This window comes from Pleurodeles waltl, chromosome 10, assembly GCF_031143425.1.
Source record: "Pleurodeles waltl isolate 20211129_DDA chromosome 10, aPleWal1.hap1.20221129, whole genome shotgun sequence".
NCBI classification, from domain to species: domain Eukaryota; kingdom Metazoa; phylum Chordata; class Amphibia; order Caudata; family Salamandridae; genus Pleurodeles; species Pleurodeles waltl.
In genome coordinates, this window is record NC_090449.1 from 476818649 (window position 1) to 476832465 (window position 13817).

The 13817-nt window shown below is 46.3% G+C and overlaps 1 protein-coding gene across 2 annotated transcripts in view; it reads left to right on the forward strand.

Annotated features, from left to right (window-relative positions):
- Positions 1-13817, forward strand: part of NOS3 (nitric oxide synthase 3) — a 780913-nt gene that overhangs the window by 259576 nt on the left and 507520 nt on the right. For both annotated transcript variants that reach the window (XM_069210763.1, XM_069210764.1), the window contains exons 3-4: positions 2249-2397; positions 12008-12170. In XM_069210763.1, the coding sequence (XP_069066864.1) occupies positions 2249-2397; positions 12008-12170 (312 nt within the window). The remainder of the gene's footprint in view (positions 1-2248; positions 2398-12007; positions 12171-13817) is intronic.

The following is a 13817-nucleotide window of genomic DNA, read 5'->3' on the forward strand; positions in this document are numbered from 1 at the left end:
TCCGCCAACAAGCCTTGGCTCACGCAAAACACTCAGTTGGCAAAAAATGGCGCTGCTTGGGACCAGGAGGGACCTGGTGGCCTCTACCCAGGAGGGGGAAACAGAGGGGGCTCTCAGCAACTCAGAGAGCCCTCAGAAGACTAGGCAGCATGCACAGGAGTGCCACAGCACAGGGACAAAGGAGGTGCAAATGGAGGCCCATGCAGCACAACACAAAGGATTCCCACGCCAGAACCATTCAGAAAGCTGTGCATTGCAGGATGGAATGCTGGGGCCTAAGCTGTGCTGGGCACAAAGAACTTCTTGGAAGGATGAACAAAAGCCTTAGCAACTGCAAGTCACGCAGTGCACGGGGGTACTGTCTTGCATGGGGAGGCAAGCTCTTACCTCCACCAAATTTGGACAGCTGGACATTGGAACTGTCCGAGTCACTTTAATCCACCACCCATGTCACTGGATCCACACCTGTCATCTGGAGGGGGGACCCAAGCCACCAGTCGTCACTGCAGAGAGGTGCCTGCTGAAGCAGGGAAATGACTCTGTCACTTCACAGGAGATCCGTCAGTTCTTCTGGTGCAGGATGAAGATAGGCAGTCCTTGAAAAAATGCACAACCTGGAAACTGTTGCAGTTGTTGGCAGGAGCTGAAGATACAATGTCGCAGAAGTCATCTTAGCTTCTTTGTTGCAGTTTTGTAGAGTTCCTGGAGCAGTCAGCGGTTGAACCGTCGATAGAAGATGAAGTAAAGGATGCAGAGGATTCCTGCTGGAGCCTTGCAATCCGAATCTGAAGAAACACCCAGAAGAGAGACCCTAAATAGCCCTGAGAGGGGGATTGGTCACCTAGCCAGGTAAGCACCTATCAGAATGCCCCACCACCTTGGAATCCAAGATAGCAAAACCCAGGGACACTCTGGAGAAGGTCTGGGCACCACCCCTGGGGTGGTGATGGACAGGGGAGTGGTTGCTCCCCTTTCCTTTGTCCAGTTTTACGCCAGAGCAGGGGCTGGGGGTCCCTGAACCGATGTAGACTAGATTATGCAAAGAGGGCACCATCTGTGCCCTTTAAAGCATTTCCAGAGGCTCTGGGAGGATACCTCTCCCATGCCTGTAACACCTGTTTCCAAATGGAAGAGGGTGTAACACCCCTCTCCTAAAGGAAATGCATTGGTCTGCCTTCCTGGGATTGAGCTACTCAATCCCCAGGAGGGCAAAAGCCTGTCTGTGAGGTAGCAGCAGCTGGGGCTGCCTGGAAAACCTCAGAAGGCTTGTATGGCAGTACTGGGGGTCCACTGTGGAGCCCCCAGAGTGCACAGGATTGTGCAACCAATACTGGAATCAGTATTGGGGTACAATTCCCAGTTGTTAAACACCTTACTTGGCATTATTCGGAGTTACCATTGTGAAGCTGTACATAGGTATTGACCTATGGCCAGTGCACACTTAAAATGGCGTCCCAACACTCATGAAGTCCAGGAAAATGGGCCTGGACGACATGGGGGCACCTCTGCTAGTGCAGGGGTGCCCTCACACACAGGTACTTTGCACCCAGCCTTCAGGGTTGGAAGACCTGATATATAGGTGACTTATAAGTGACCTGGTGCAGTGAAAATGGCTGTCAAATAGTGCATGCACTATTTCACACAGTCTGCAAGGGCAGTCCTGTAGAAGTCTTTGCATGGGTTCCCTATGGGTGGCAAAATAAATGCTGCAACCCATAGGTATCCCCTAGAACTCCAATGCCCTGGATACCTAGGTACCATATACTAGGGACTTATAAGGGGGGGCAGTATGCCAATTTGGGATGAAATACTAGGTTATCAGCATGTAAGGACAAATTTGGAACCAGAGAGAGCATAAGCACTGGGGTCCTGGTTAGCAGGATCCCAATGACACAGTCAAAACACACTGACAAACAGTCCAAAAATGGGGGTAACCATGCTAGAAAGAGGCAACTTTCTCACGCTCCTGCCTTAAGGAAACGCCATGCATTTATCACCCTCTGTGTTCTTATATTTCTTCTAGTTTCTCCCACCATACCACGACAATTCATATCTCATGGTCTGTCTCTTATTCCTGCGTCCCACCATCATCATTGGAATGCTTATTACTAGCTACCGGTGTTAGACAACTAGACAGGGTTCAATAGACTAAAGTGGCACAATGTAAACTGAAGCTGATGTGTTCTGCTAACATTGCAGCAGCGACATTCTGTGGCCTTTAGTCCATCTTGTCCGCTTGTTGTTGCAGCATGTTCCATGCACAGAAAATAGATGTCTGGCAAGTCTAATGTATCCAAACGAGATGATGTGCAGGCCCCCAAATGGACCCCGTCCAAGAGAAGAACTCATCTCCCTTGCACAGCAATTCATCAACCAATACTACAGCTCCAGCAAGCGGTAAGTATGTGCAAGAGAGGGTGTGTGAGCAGGTGGTAGAGGGCATGTGTGCTATATTTGGGAGGATTGAGCCTAAATCGCGGCAAAACTGGTCTTGGGTTGCGTGTGCAGTGGTTAAGGGAGGACTTAGCTTGGCAGTCCAGGCTGGACTGTTCCTACTAAAGCAGGGTCAAGACTAATTTGTATATGGTGTTGTATGGACCTTTTGGACCTGAGTTGGTCACCCTTGTTTTAGCTTTGTTTTACATTTTCTTATTTTATTCATTTTAGCTACACAGCTTTTAGCAGTGACATTTATTCATATTTCTTAGATAGGGCACGGCAGATGGGTACACCCACTGTGCTCTCAGAGTAGACTTAGGGTTGGGAAGGAACCCCTAGAAGTTCTAGAATCTCTAGAACCATATGCGGTATGGTAGGATTGTTCATCTTTTTTTACCATGTTTGTAAAGCTGATTTACTTTGCATTGTTTCATCTGTCTGATTATCACAGCTCGCTCCCTATATGCAAGATTGTGACTGTTTCATTAAATGTATTGAAAACGTATCTTGCATCTTTTGTGTCTTGCTTGTTCATGAATGAGTGGTATCACAAAAGGGGTAAGATCTGTTTCCATGACTACCCTGGGGAGTCAAAGTGTCATGTTCAGGTTGCCATAATCACCTTTCACCCTTGTGGGGTTGGAGATTGGGTGAGGCACTGTGGGTGCTAGCCAGGAGTTAGGCCGACAGGGACTAACAGTGTGGATGGGCTCAGTCTCCCACATTCCACTGGCCTGCCATCCTAAACACACAATCTTATTACCATGGAAGGAACCACATAACTATGGCTGGGTCCAAAATGAGGCTGCATGGTGGACAAAAGAACAATGGGCTGAAATGTTACCATGAGTGATTTCAAGTAGTAAGGCTTATTGCAATCATTCCTCCCACCACCATTTGGGTGTTTGATGTACCACCCCAAGTGGCAAGGCTATGCCCAGATGTAGGCCCCATGCTCACTGTGCAACTGGAACCAAGCTAGACCTGACTGATGAGCCCCAGTTGGGCAAAACCAGACTCGAGTTGCTGGTGTTCCGGTACAGGGAGGGCCTGACTTTTCAGTTCGGGATGGACTGTTCCTACTGACACAGGATCAAGACTGATTTGTGTATTGCAGGGTCCAAACTGGGTGGTGTGGTGGGCAAAAGAATGATGGGTTGGAATGCTACCCCAAGCGATTGCCAGTGGTAAGACTTATTGCAATCATTACTTCCATCGCTGTTTATCTGTTTGATTGTAAACAGTCCATCATTTTTTAAAGTTCAAGCATGGCTGCCACATTTAGAACCAACGTTTTGGCCACCTTGGAATGGTAAGACAATGATAACTTATGGACAACAGCATTCCATAAGGATTTTCTGGTTTAGAGGAAATGACCATGTGAATGCAGCACACTGCAGATGAAAAGATTAGCAACCAAGCAGCCAGTTAGCACTGCCTGGGGAGCTATACTATCCTCTTAGGAAATATTAAAATAAAGAGGGGATGCAACTGAATGAAAGTGAAACTATATAAAAAGAAAATCCCAACCTAAAAGACTGGCCAACCAGCCCTGATACTGAAGCAAATTCATTTTCAGGTGGGGTAAAAGAGCCAACAACTAATGCAGGCCGAACCAATACCCAATGCAGTTTGCTGTCATGGATGGAAGCAGAGTTTAAATGACACTCAGACTGACCAATGGCAGAATAGAGTGGGCCCAATATCCTTTGGTGTATCATTATGGATATATGTTTATAGATATGTATACATGTATTTTTTAATGATTTTGTTTAGGGGGAAAAGGAAGCTCAGACTACCACGCGAAGCCCCTGCAGATACTGTGGCAGAACCACTCATCACCCAGTCCAGTGCCTGACATGTGGCAAAACATGTGTCCTGTAAGAAGCTGTACCCGTTTGCAAACGTATGTTGCACCAGTAGGCACACTGAAATGGTGCCACAGAAAACAGTGAATACCACTGCTGGCCCTCTTGGAGAGGCAGAACCAGATGACCTGATGGACATGGATTGGATGAGCCAACTGATAGCCATTCTCGACTCTGGGACCTCCGGGACGAGTTTAATTACTGCAACATGTGTGCTGTGCCTGAATCTTTGCTCTCTCGCAGTGTGAACTTGTTGCATGCCATACCATTGTATTAATGGTCACAAGGGTGGTTCACCTTCTGTGAGCCACACAGGCCCTGACACTGCTGCTTCACTATCATTGCCACTGTCTAGCTATGGATCCTGTGGAGCACACGAGTCCCTGTGCCCTGCTGCTGCATTCTGCACAGGCCCCTGCCAAGCCTGGAGGACATACCTGCTCCCTGTCGGGTGTGCAGCATTCTTCACCAGGCTACATTTTCCTCACTGGTGCTGCACCTCTTCTGCCCGTGAGAGGATGCAGTGGAAGTTTGTGTTCACCAGAGGGCACAAAAGGCCACCGAAGCTGAAATTCTTCCTTGAGCATGAGTTTGGTGGAGTCTTGTGCCCATCAGAGGCCATCAGAGCCCTCCAATTAAGTCTCCTGCCTGTGCTGTGATTTGTCCACAGGGCGTATGATGGATTACTTGAGGCATCCTCATGGTCTGTACCTTGTTCCCCCCAGTGGACAAACACTGTGTCTTCTCGTCTTCAGCCCTGCCAACAGCTCCACTGCTTTCTTTTAGGCTATCACTCTTCACCCTTCATGCATTTCTGTTATCCTATGAGGACAGTCCAGCAAAGTTCACTCTGTTACCAGTGGCAATGAGTGGCATCCCTGCCATTCAGCTGTTCATCGTCTCAGAACCCCCCCCCCCCCCAGACACGCTACCCCAAATAGAAATTGTAGGTGAAAAGACTAGCCGTATACTTCATGGCCACAGAAGGCGATGATAAATGAAACAGAGCCTTACTGCTTCACCTTGCAGTAGCTGGACATATAGAAACTCTTGGGCACCCTCACAGCCGCAAGGGCTCCTTACACAATGATTGCAGCCTTGAATGCCTACTTTGAACCTATGGCAAATCCAGACTATGAGATTCATCTTTCGCCAGTCCTGCGAGGAACCAGACAAATCACTCATCGCATTCCATGCAAGGCTCAAAGAGTTGGCTACCACATGCACTTTCATGAAGAAACCTAAAGGGATATGTGCACACATTATCCAGAGGTGTGCATCCTCCCAACTGCAGGAGGACATACTCCAAGTTCTAGGCATGCCACTTAAAAAATCCCCATATTGGGCATTCCAAAGAGCTATCAAGGGCAAAAGCATTCCATATGGAGATGCGCTTCATAAACTGATAAATAAGTTAGAGCCTGTTAACCTGGTCACATCAACCGAATCGCCCACAAAGGGGAAACCCAGCCCACCACTGCAAGGTCTTTGCAGGGCCTGTTTGGCCCCCAGTGGAATGCCTTGTATGTGGCAAAACATGTGTCCAGCAAGAAGCTGAATCCTTTTTCAAAAGTCTGTAGGTGCTCTGAAAGGTTGCAGCAGAAAACAGTGAATGCTGTTGCTGGCCCTCCGGGAAAGGCAGACCAAAACAACCTGATGGACATAGACCATGATGATCTGAATGAGGTAGTCTCATGGTACAGGCAGTAGGATACACATACACCACAATCCTATCCCAGCCCTAGTGCTGGGTCCTGGTAGGGACATCCAAATTAGCAGCCATCATCAACACTGGGGCTGCCAACATCATCATGGCGAGAGCCCCGAAACAAGGGCTGCCACTCAGCCCAGTGAAAGTCACGGTCTACGGATACAGGTAGACACACCCACTAATACTAAAAAGCTGATTCACATCCCATATCACTTATGACGATCAGACAACTGACACCACCATATATGTCACCCACGAAGGCACCCGGAAGCTCTTGAGCTCCCAAACCACTGAAGAACTCAAACCTTTGCAGTTTGCACTATGGGTGTGCACCAACCAGTTGGATCACCTCATGGTTGACTTACAGGACAAATTTGAAGGCATATGTTGACTGAAGTACAGAATGGGGGCTCTCCACATAAACCAAGCAGTACAACGGGTCACTTTGAGGCATCGTCTTATAGCTTTTCATCTAGACCCAAAGTGGAGGCTGAATGATTGTTGTCACCAGGAAGTCAAAGCAACCAAGAGAGGTGAGGATATGTGTTGACATGCGATTCCTGAATGTAGCCATCAAGAGGGAACACAACATCACTCCAATGGCTGATGACATTTTCAGTGAACTGAGCGAGCAGGGTGGTTTTTAAAGATGGACCTTTCCTCTGGCTACCACCAGATCCTGCTGCACTCTACATAGCGATATATCGCAATGTTAATGATACACATAGACCTTCGTGGTACAAGAGACTCAATTCTGGAATACTTAGTGCCACCGAAGTGGTCCAGAATGTGATACTCGAAGTAGTAGCTGACCCTACAGTGATCAAATTAAACAATGATATCCATGTGTATGCCAAATCTGTAGAGAAGTACAATGTCTGACTGAGAGGTGTACTGTAATGGCTCTGAAAAAATGGACTGATGCTTCACACCAAAAAATTGTGAATGTCTGCAAACTACATCTTGCATCTCAGAAGTCCACAGTTTTCTGGGAATGGTGAATTACTGCAGTCGATTTATCAAGGATCACGAAAGCTCAGACCTCATGGACATAAGGAATAGTGCCACGAATAGGCTTTTTAAGGAACCACAGATGCTCTTTAAGCCGACACTATGCTGGTTTATTTTTTTTGTTTATTTTGATCAGATCCAGGACACTAACTTGTCAGTAGATGCCAGGCCCACAGGTTTAGGCAAAACAGAGATATGGAGATTGGGCACCAGGTGGCCTACGAGTACTGAGCACTGACTCCCACCTAAACGTGCTACTCCCAAATTGAGAGAGAAGTAATTGCAATCCACTGTGGATGCCACCATTTCCATTTATATGTGTAAGGACACCCTTTTCTAGTCCACACCGACTACAAGCCCAGAGGCTACAAGGGTCAGCATCCAAACCACCACCTTGCAAAGAAAAAGGCTGAAGGAGTACTCATTCAAGGTGGAAGCCGGATTCCCAGAATCCGTCAGACTATCTATTCTCACATCCCTGTGCACCAACTCTGCTAGAAGAGCGTGAAGACCAGGAGACTGAAATATGCCCAGTACGTCGTAGAACCATCCTGATCATGGCCTATGACTCTGGAGGTCATTCTGGTGGTCATGCAGCAAGATGACTGCCTGAACTTGGACCTTGGAGAGGCAGAAGCCGGGTTAATGGAGATGAGATAAGAGTACCATAAAGCCCAGAAAGTGATAGAGCACTGTTCAATGTGCACCATGAGTTGATGGCAAGGATGACTTCCATGTGGCCACTGCTGGTGGTCCCTGACTGCCTTATACCCCAAGCAATACAACTTGCACACGCCAGTCACCAAGGAGCTTCTATGTTTTTTAAGAACTGTATCTTAACCCCTTCGCTGCCAGGCCTTTTCCCCCTACGGTGCCAGGCCTTTTTTTGGCTATTTGGAGCAGTTCACGCTTAGGCCCTCATAACTTGTTGTCCACATAAGCTACCCTCGACAAATTTGTGTCCTTTTTTTCCAACATCCTAGGATAATTCTAGAGGTACTCAGAGTTTGTGGGTTCCCCTGGAGGAGAACAAGAAGTTAGCCAAAATACAGCAACATTTTATTTTTTTCAAAAAAATAGGAAAAAATGGCTGCAGAAGAAGGCTTGTGTTTTTTTTCCCTGAAAACGGCATCCACAAAGGGTTTGTGGTGCTAAAATCACCAGCTTCCCAGCTTTCAGGAACAGGCAGACATGAATCAGAAAACCCAATTTTTCAACACATTTTTTGCATTTTACTGGGACATACCCCATTTTTACTATTTGTTTGTGCTTTCAGCCTCCTTCCAGTTAGTGACAGAAATGGGTGTGAAACCAATGCTGGATCCCAGAGAGCTAAACATTTCTGAAAAGTAGACAAAAGTCTAAATTCAGCAAGGGGTAATTTGTGTAGATCCTACAATGTTTTCCTACAGAAAATAACAGCTGAAAAAAGAAATATTGAAATTGAGGTGAAAAAACAGCCATTTTTCTCAACGTTTTTCTCTGTAACTTTTTCCTGCGATGTCAGATTTTTGAAAGCAATATACTGTTAGATCTGCTGGACTCTTCTGGTTGCGGGGATATATAGGGCTTGTAGCTTCATCCAGAACCCTAGGTACCCACCGCCAATAAATGAGCTGCGCCTTGCAATGGGTTTTCATTCTATACCGGGTATACAGCAAGTCATTTGCTGAAATATAAAGAGTGAAAAATAGGTATCAAGAAAACCTTTGTATTTCCAAAATGTGCACAAGATAAGGTGTTGAGAAGCAGTGGTTATTTGCACATCACTGAATTCCAGGGTGCCCATACTAGCATGTGAATTACAGGGCATTTCTCAAAAGATGTCTTTTTTACACACTGTCTTACATTTGGAAGGAAAAAATGTAGAGAAAGACAAGGGGCAAACACACTTCTTTTGCTATTCCCTCAAGCTTCCCGATAAAAATGGTACCTCACTTGAAACCCAACATTGACATATCACATTTTTACATTGAAATCTGACATGTTTTTTGCAAAGTGCCCAGCTGTAGATGTTGGCCTCTAGCTCAGCCGGCACCTAGGGAAACCTACCAAACCTGCACATTTTTGAAAACTAGACACCTAGGGGAATCCAAGATGTCACCCAGAATCTTTTGCAAACCTCAAAATTTGGCCAAAAAAACACCTTTTCCTCACATTTCGGCGACAGAAAGTTCTAGAATCTGAGAGGAGCCACAAATTTCCTTCCACCCAGCGTTCCCCCAAGTCTCCCGATAAAAATGGTACCTCACTTGTGTGGGTAGGCCTAGCGCCAGTGACAGGAAATGCCCCAAAACACTATGTGAACACATCAAAATGATAAAACACTAAACTACCTGTTTTTGCGGGGGAACCTGCGTTTTTGGTCCTGGGCTCAGCAGCCATATAGGGAAACCTACTAAACCCAAACATTTCTGAAAACTAGACACCCAAGGGAATTCAGGGAGGTGTGATTTGCATGGATCCCCCAATGTTTTCTTACTCAGAATCCTCAGCAAACCTCAAATTTAGCTAAAAAATCACATTTTCTCACATTTCTGTGTGGGATCACCACACTGGCACATATTTCCTACCACCGAACGTTCCCCTCAGTCTCTGGGTAAAAATTATACCTCACTTGTGTAGGTGTGCAAAGTGCCTGTGACAGGGAAGAGCCAAAAACATGTCGAAATTGAGGGGGAACCAAAGGGGGGTCCAAAAGGGCAGTTTGAAAAAAAACATTTTTAGGCTGACAAGTGCGGCAGAATTTTTATAGATATAGATGGGACAATGCTGGGTGGCATGATTTTGTGGATTTCTGCAGATTCCGGAAAGTTCCATCACAAAAATGTGGGAAAAATGTGTGATTTCCAGCAAAGTTGGAGGTTTGCAGGGCATTATGGGTGAGATAATGGGGGGGGGGGGGTGAATGTGAAGCACACCACCCTGAACTCATCCAGATGTTTAGTTTTCAGATGTGCTGGTCTTGTGGATTTTTCTACATGGCAGCGTCCCAAAGTCCAAAAAGTGCAACCCTCACCATTTCAGGTGAGATGATTTTGAGAGTAGCCACGCTCTCATGGCCCAAATGTAAAACCAAAACCCAAAATAATCAAATGTCCTCTTACTTGCCATGGGATAAGATTTTTTACAGTGTGGGGGGAGAGCTGAAAGACTGTTACCCCCTTCAGTTGGGGTGGGGGCATAACCATGCCCATACTTGTTGGTAGCCACCACCACAGTATGTTTTTGTTTTTAATTCCCTGGCATCTAGTGGACTTTCCCCCGGAGTGTGGATCGAGGGTAATTGCCCCATCTGCCCACTGGTGGGCAGAACAACTTTGGCCCCATTTATTTGGGGTGGGGGTATGGCCATACCCCCACCCTCTTATTTAAAAAAAAAAAATCTTCCCTGGTCTCTGGTGATCTTTCTGCCCCCCTTGGGGGAAGATGGGCCTTCCAAAAATAGGCTGATCTATCCCCAAGGGTGGCAGATATGGCCAACAGTAATGTGCCCCCATGGGAAGCGACCCTTGCCCAAGGGACTGCCCCTCTCAAACAAAACACACACACACACACACACACCAATCCCTGGTGCCTAGTGGTTTCTGCCCCCCTTGGGGGCAGATCAGCCTAATAAAAATAGACCGATCTGCCCCCAAGGGGGGGCAGAAATGTCCTAAAATAAATTTGCCCCCCAGGGGAGTGACCCTTGCCTAAGGGATCGCTCCCCTCACTTGAAACTGACTACAAAAAAATCCCTGGTTCCTAATGGTTTCTGTCCCCCTTGGGCGCAGATTGGCCTAATAAAAATAGGCCGATCTGCCCCCAAGGGGGGCAGAAATGACCTAAAGTTCATTTTGCCCCCAGGGGAGCGACCCTTGCCTAAGGGGTCGCTCCCAACATATAGAAATAAAAACACAAATAAAAAAAAAGATCCCTGATGTCGAGTGGTTTCTGCCCCCCTGGGGGCAGATTGGCCTAATAATAAAAGGCCTAAAAATATTTATCCCCACTGGGGAGCGTCCCTTGCCAAAGGGGACGCTCCCCTTATGTATACATATCAACAAAAAAAAAAACCCTGCTGTCTAGTGGGCATTTCTGCCCCCCTTGGGGGCAGATTCACCTAATAAAAATCGGCCTGGCCTAAAGTAATTTGCCCCCCAGGGGAGCGTCACTTGCCTAAGGAGTCGCTCCCCACATATAAAAAATAATATATAAACAAAACAAAAAAATATCCCTGGTGTCTAGGGGTTAAAATATTTTGTCCCGTAAAATATTTTGCCCCCCTGGGGAGCGATTCCCCTTCCATCCCTGCCCAGAGGGGGGGGTGCTTGGCCATCGGGGGAGCGCTAGCTCTCCCCCAGGGGCCCATAGCAGAGCAAGCTGGTCCCGTCCTTGGCACCGTGCAACCGTTGCCAAGGGCGAGACCAGCTCATCCTGGGCACCAAAGTAGTTAAGGGGTTTAAAGCAGAGATTCAGGTCCTGCTCTCCCCATATACTTGAACAGTGGGTAATGGCGGATGTAGTTTGTTTTGTCTTGTGACTGTTGAATGGCACTGGCTGATAAGGCTTCAGTGTAACACTTCCATTTACTTCACAATCCAGAAGTACCAAACCCAAGGCCAACTGAGGACCCAAACCATGTATTGTGAATTCTGTGCTTAAGCAAGGCTAATGAATGTTGGTGACAAATAAATTGAAATGGTTGGTTGCATACCAGAGCTGTAATAAATAATCTAGGCACAGGACGCTGCATCCAGTAGGTATGATAGAAATGATGGTAGACTTTACATTTACTAGGCATATCAGTGCAGCTGTAAATTATCCAGATAGTGAGGCTCTGCACAATATGTAAGGCTGTTTAAATAGTTCAAAGTTCTCTGCATTTCAGTGCTGTTTAATAGCATAAGATGTGTATTGGTAAAGCACAGGTTCAGTCTTTATGGCATCATCATGCTGAATAATGATTCTAAGTACAAAGGTCTACTCCCTCTAGGTTAAACTCCAAGGCTCATGTGGATCGCATGAAGGAGGTTGAGCAGGAGATCCTCAGCACTGGAACCTATCAGCTTCGGGAAAATGAGCTCATTTTTGGTGCCAAACAGGCCTGGAGGAATGCCTCACGCTGTGTGGGAAGGATCCAGTGGTCAAAGCTCCAGGTAAGAAGGGGCACAAATATCCAGCGACCAACCATAAAGGACAATTAGGTGTGTGTTGAATGGGTGATGGGAGAGCAGAAATTAGAGTATGAAGAAAGTTGCAAGTGGCATTCATGTAATGTTACCAGATGACTCCTTGTCTCCAAGGTTACAGGACTACTATCCTGAGGTTTTCTTAAAAACCCTAATGCATGCTGCAAGTTATAGTTTGTGTTCACTTTTGTTGATCCTATTGAATTAAAACACCTGAAAGCAATTTTCACCCTTTAACTGTTGTGGTATTGTGCACTTCTGTGCTGTGCTTTAAAATAAAAAACATAATTTTTTTTTTTAAGCATATACCGCGGTGGCTCCTCCATTAGGGCGCAGGAGCGTCACTCCCCGCCAGCAGCAGAAGCTGCAAAACCTTTAACAAACGAAACAATATTGTTTCGCTTGTTAAAAGGGTGGGCCCACGGGGGTAACGAGCAGTGAGGGGAGTGCCCTGTGCACTCCCCTCAGTGACCATGTATGTTTGGCAGGCCATCTCGGGCCGGCCAAACACACAAGCACAGTGTGCTCTCTCCAGCCCGGCAAGAGAGCTGACACAGGCTATCAGTCTGCCTAGGAGTGCCCTGGCTGGACGCTCCCAGCCAATCCTGATACTGCTCTGAACAGTGTCAGGATTGGCTGCAGATCAGGCTGGGAGCCTGTGCCTGCAGCAACGGGAGAGAAGAGGAGTGGCACAGCGGATCAGCTAAGTTGTTTTTTTATTACATTTTACCCCCTCTCAGCCCTACCCCTGCGCACCCCACCCCTTTTAAGCGAAGCGAACAGAGACTGAGTATATATACCTTTTTAGTTTCTATGTACATCCGTAGGACAATATTTATAGGCACATTCAGGGCTACGTATTGTTCAAGTCCCACAGAAAGATCTCATTTCAGCCTGGAGAGCTAATAGAAAATGTGGAGATCTTGTCATTTTATAACCAAATGTGCTCAATATTTTGTTGCATTTCCTAAATACACAAACATAAATCCTGGAACACTAACTAATGAATGTTGCCCTGACTGCCTGGAGTCCGACAATACCAAATATAAGTGGATTTTCCTAGAAAATGTAGTCTGTACAATCAATTATGTAATATTAACACAGATCACAAAATTGTGGGAGATTCACTGTTTATGGTGCACTGTTCGTTTGACAGCACATTTCAAACTCAGGACTACATGGAAAGTATAAAAAAAATGTTTTCCTGCTCTGTAAAAAATAGGAAATCAATTGGTGCAAGACAGACGTACCTTGGCGTGAAGGGGTGGCCTGTAGAACACTTTGAACAAAATATTTCTCCTATTTTTAGCAATGTGTTTTTCTAAAACATGGCAATTCTCTCCAGCCTCCCTCACACAAGAACATCCCTCTGCCAAATGTTGGCCCTCCGTTTTGCTCCTCTGGGTCTCATGAACATGGGGGGTAATAGAAATGTATTCTGGTTTTCCTGGGTCCAGTGCACTCACATGCAATAAACAGGGTGTAATGCATTTTGAAAATCTGGAAAGCATCTGACGGCAAAATCCTGTTTCTACTACTTGTTTTTTAATCATAAATATCACCTGTGAACTAAAATCAAGGTCATACTGAACATGACATTTGTCAGATTTGTAA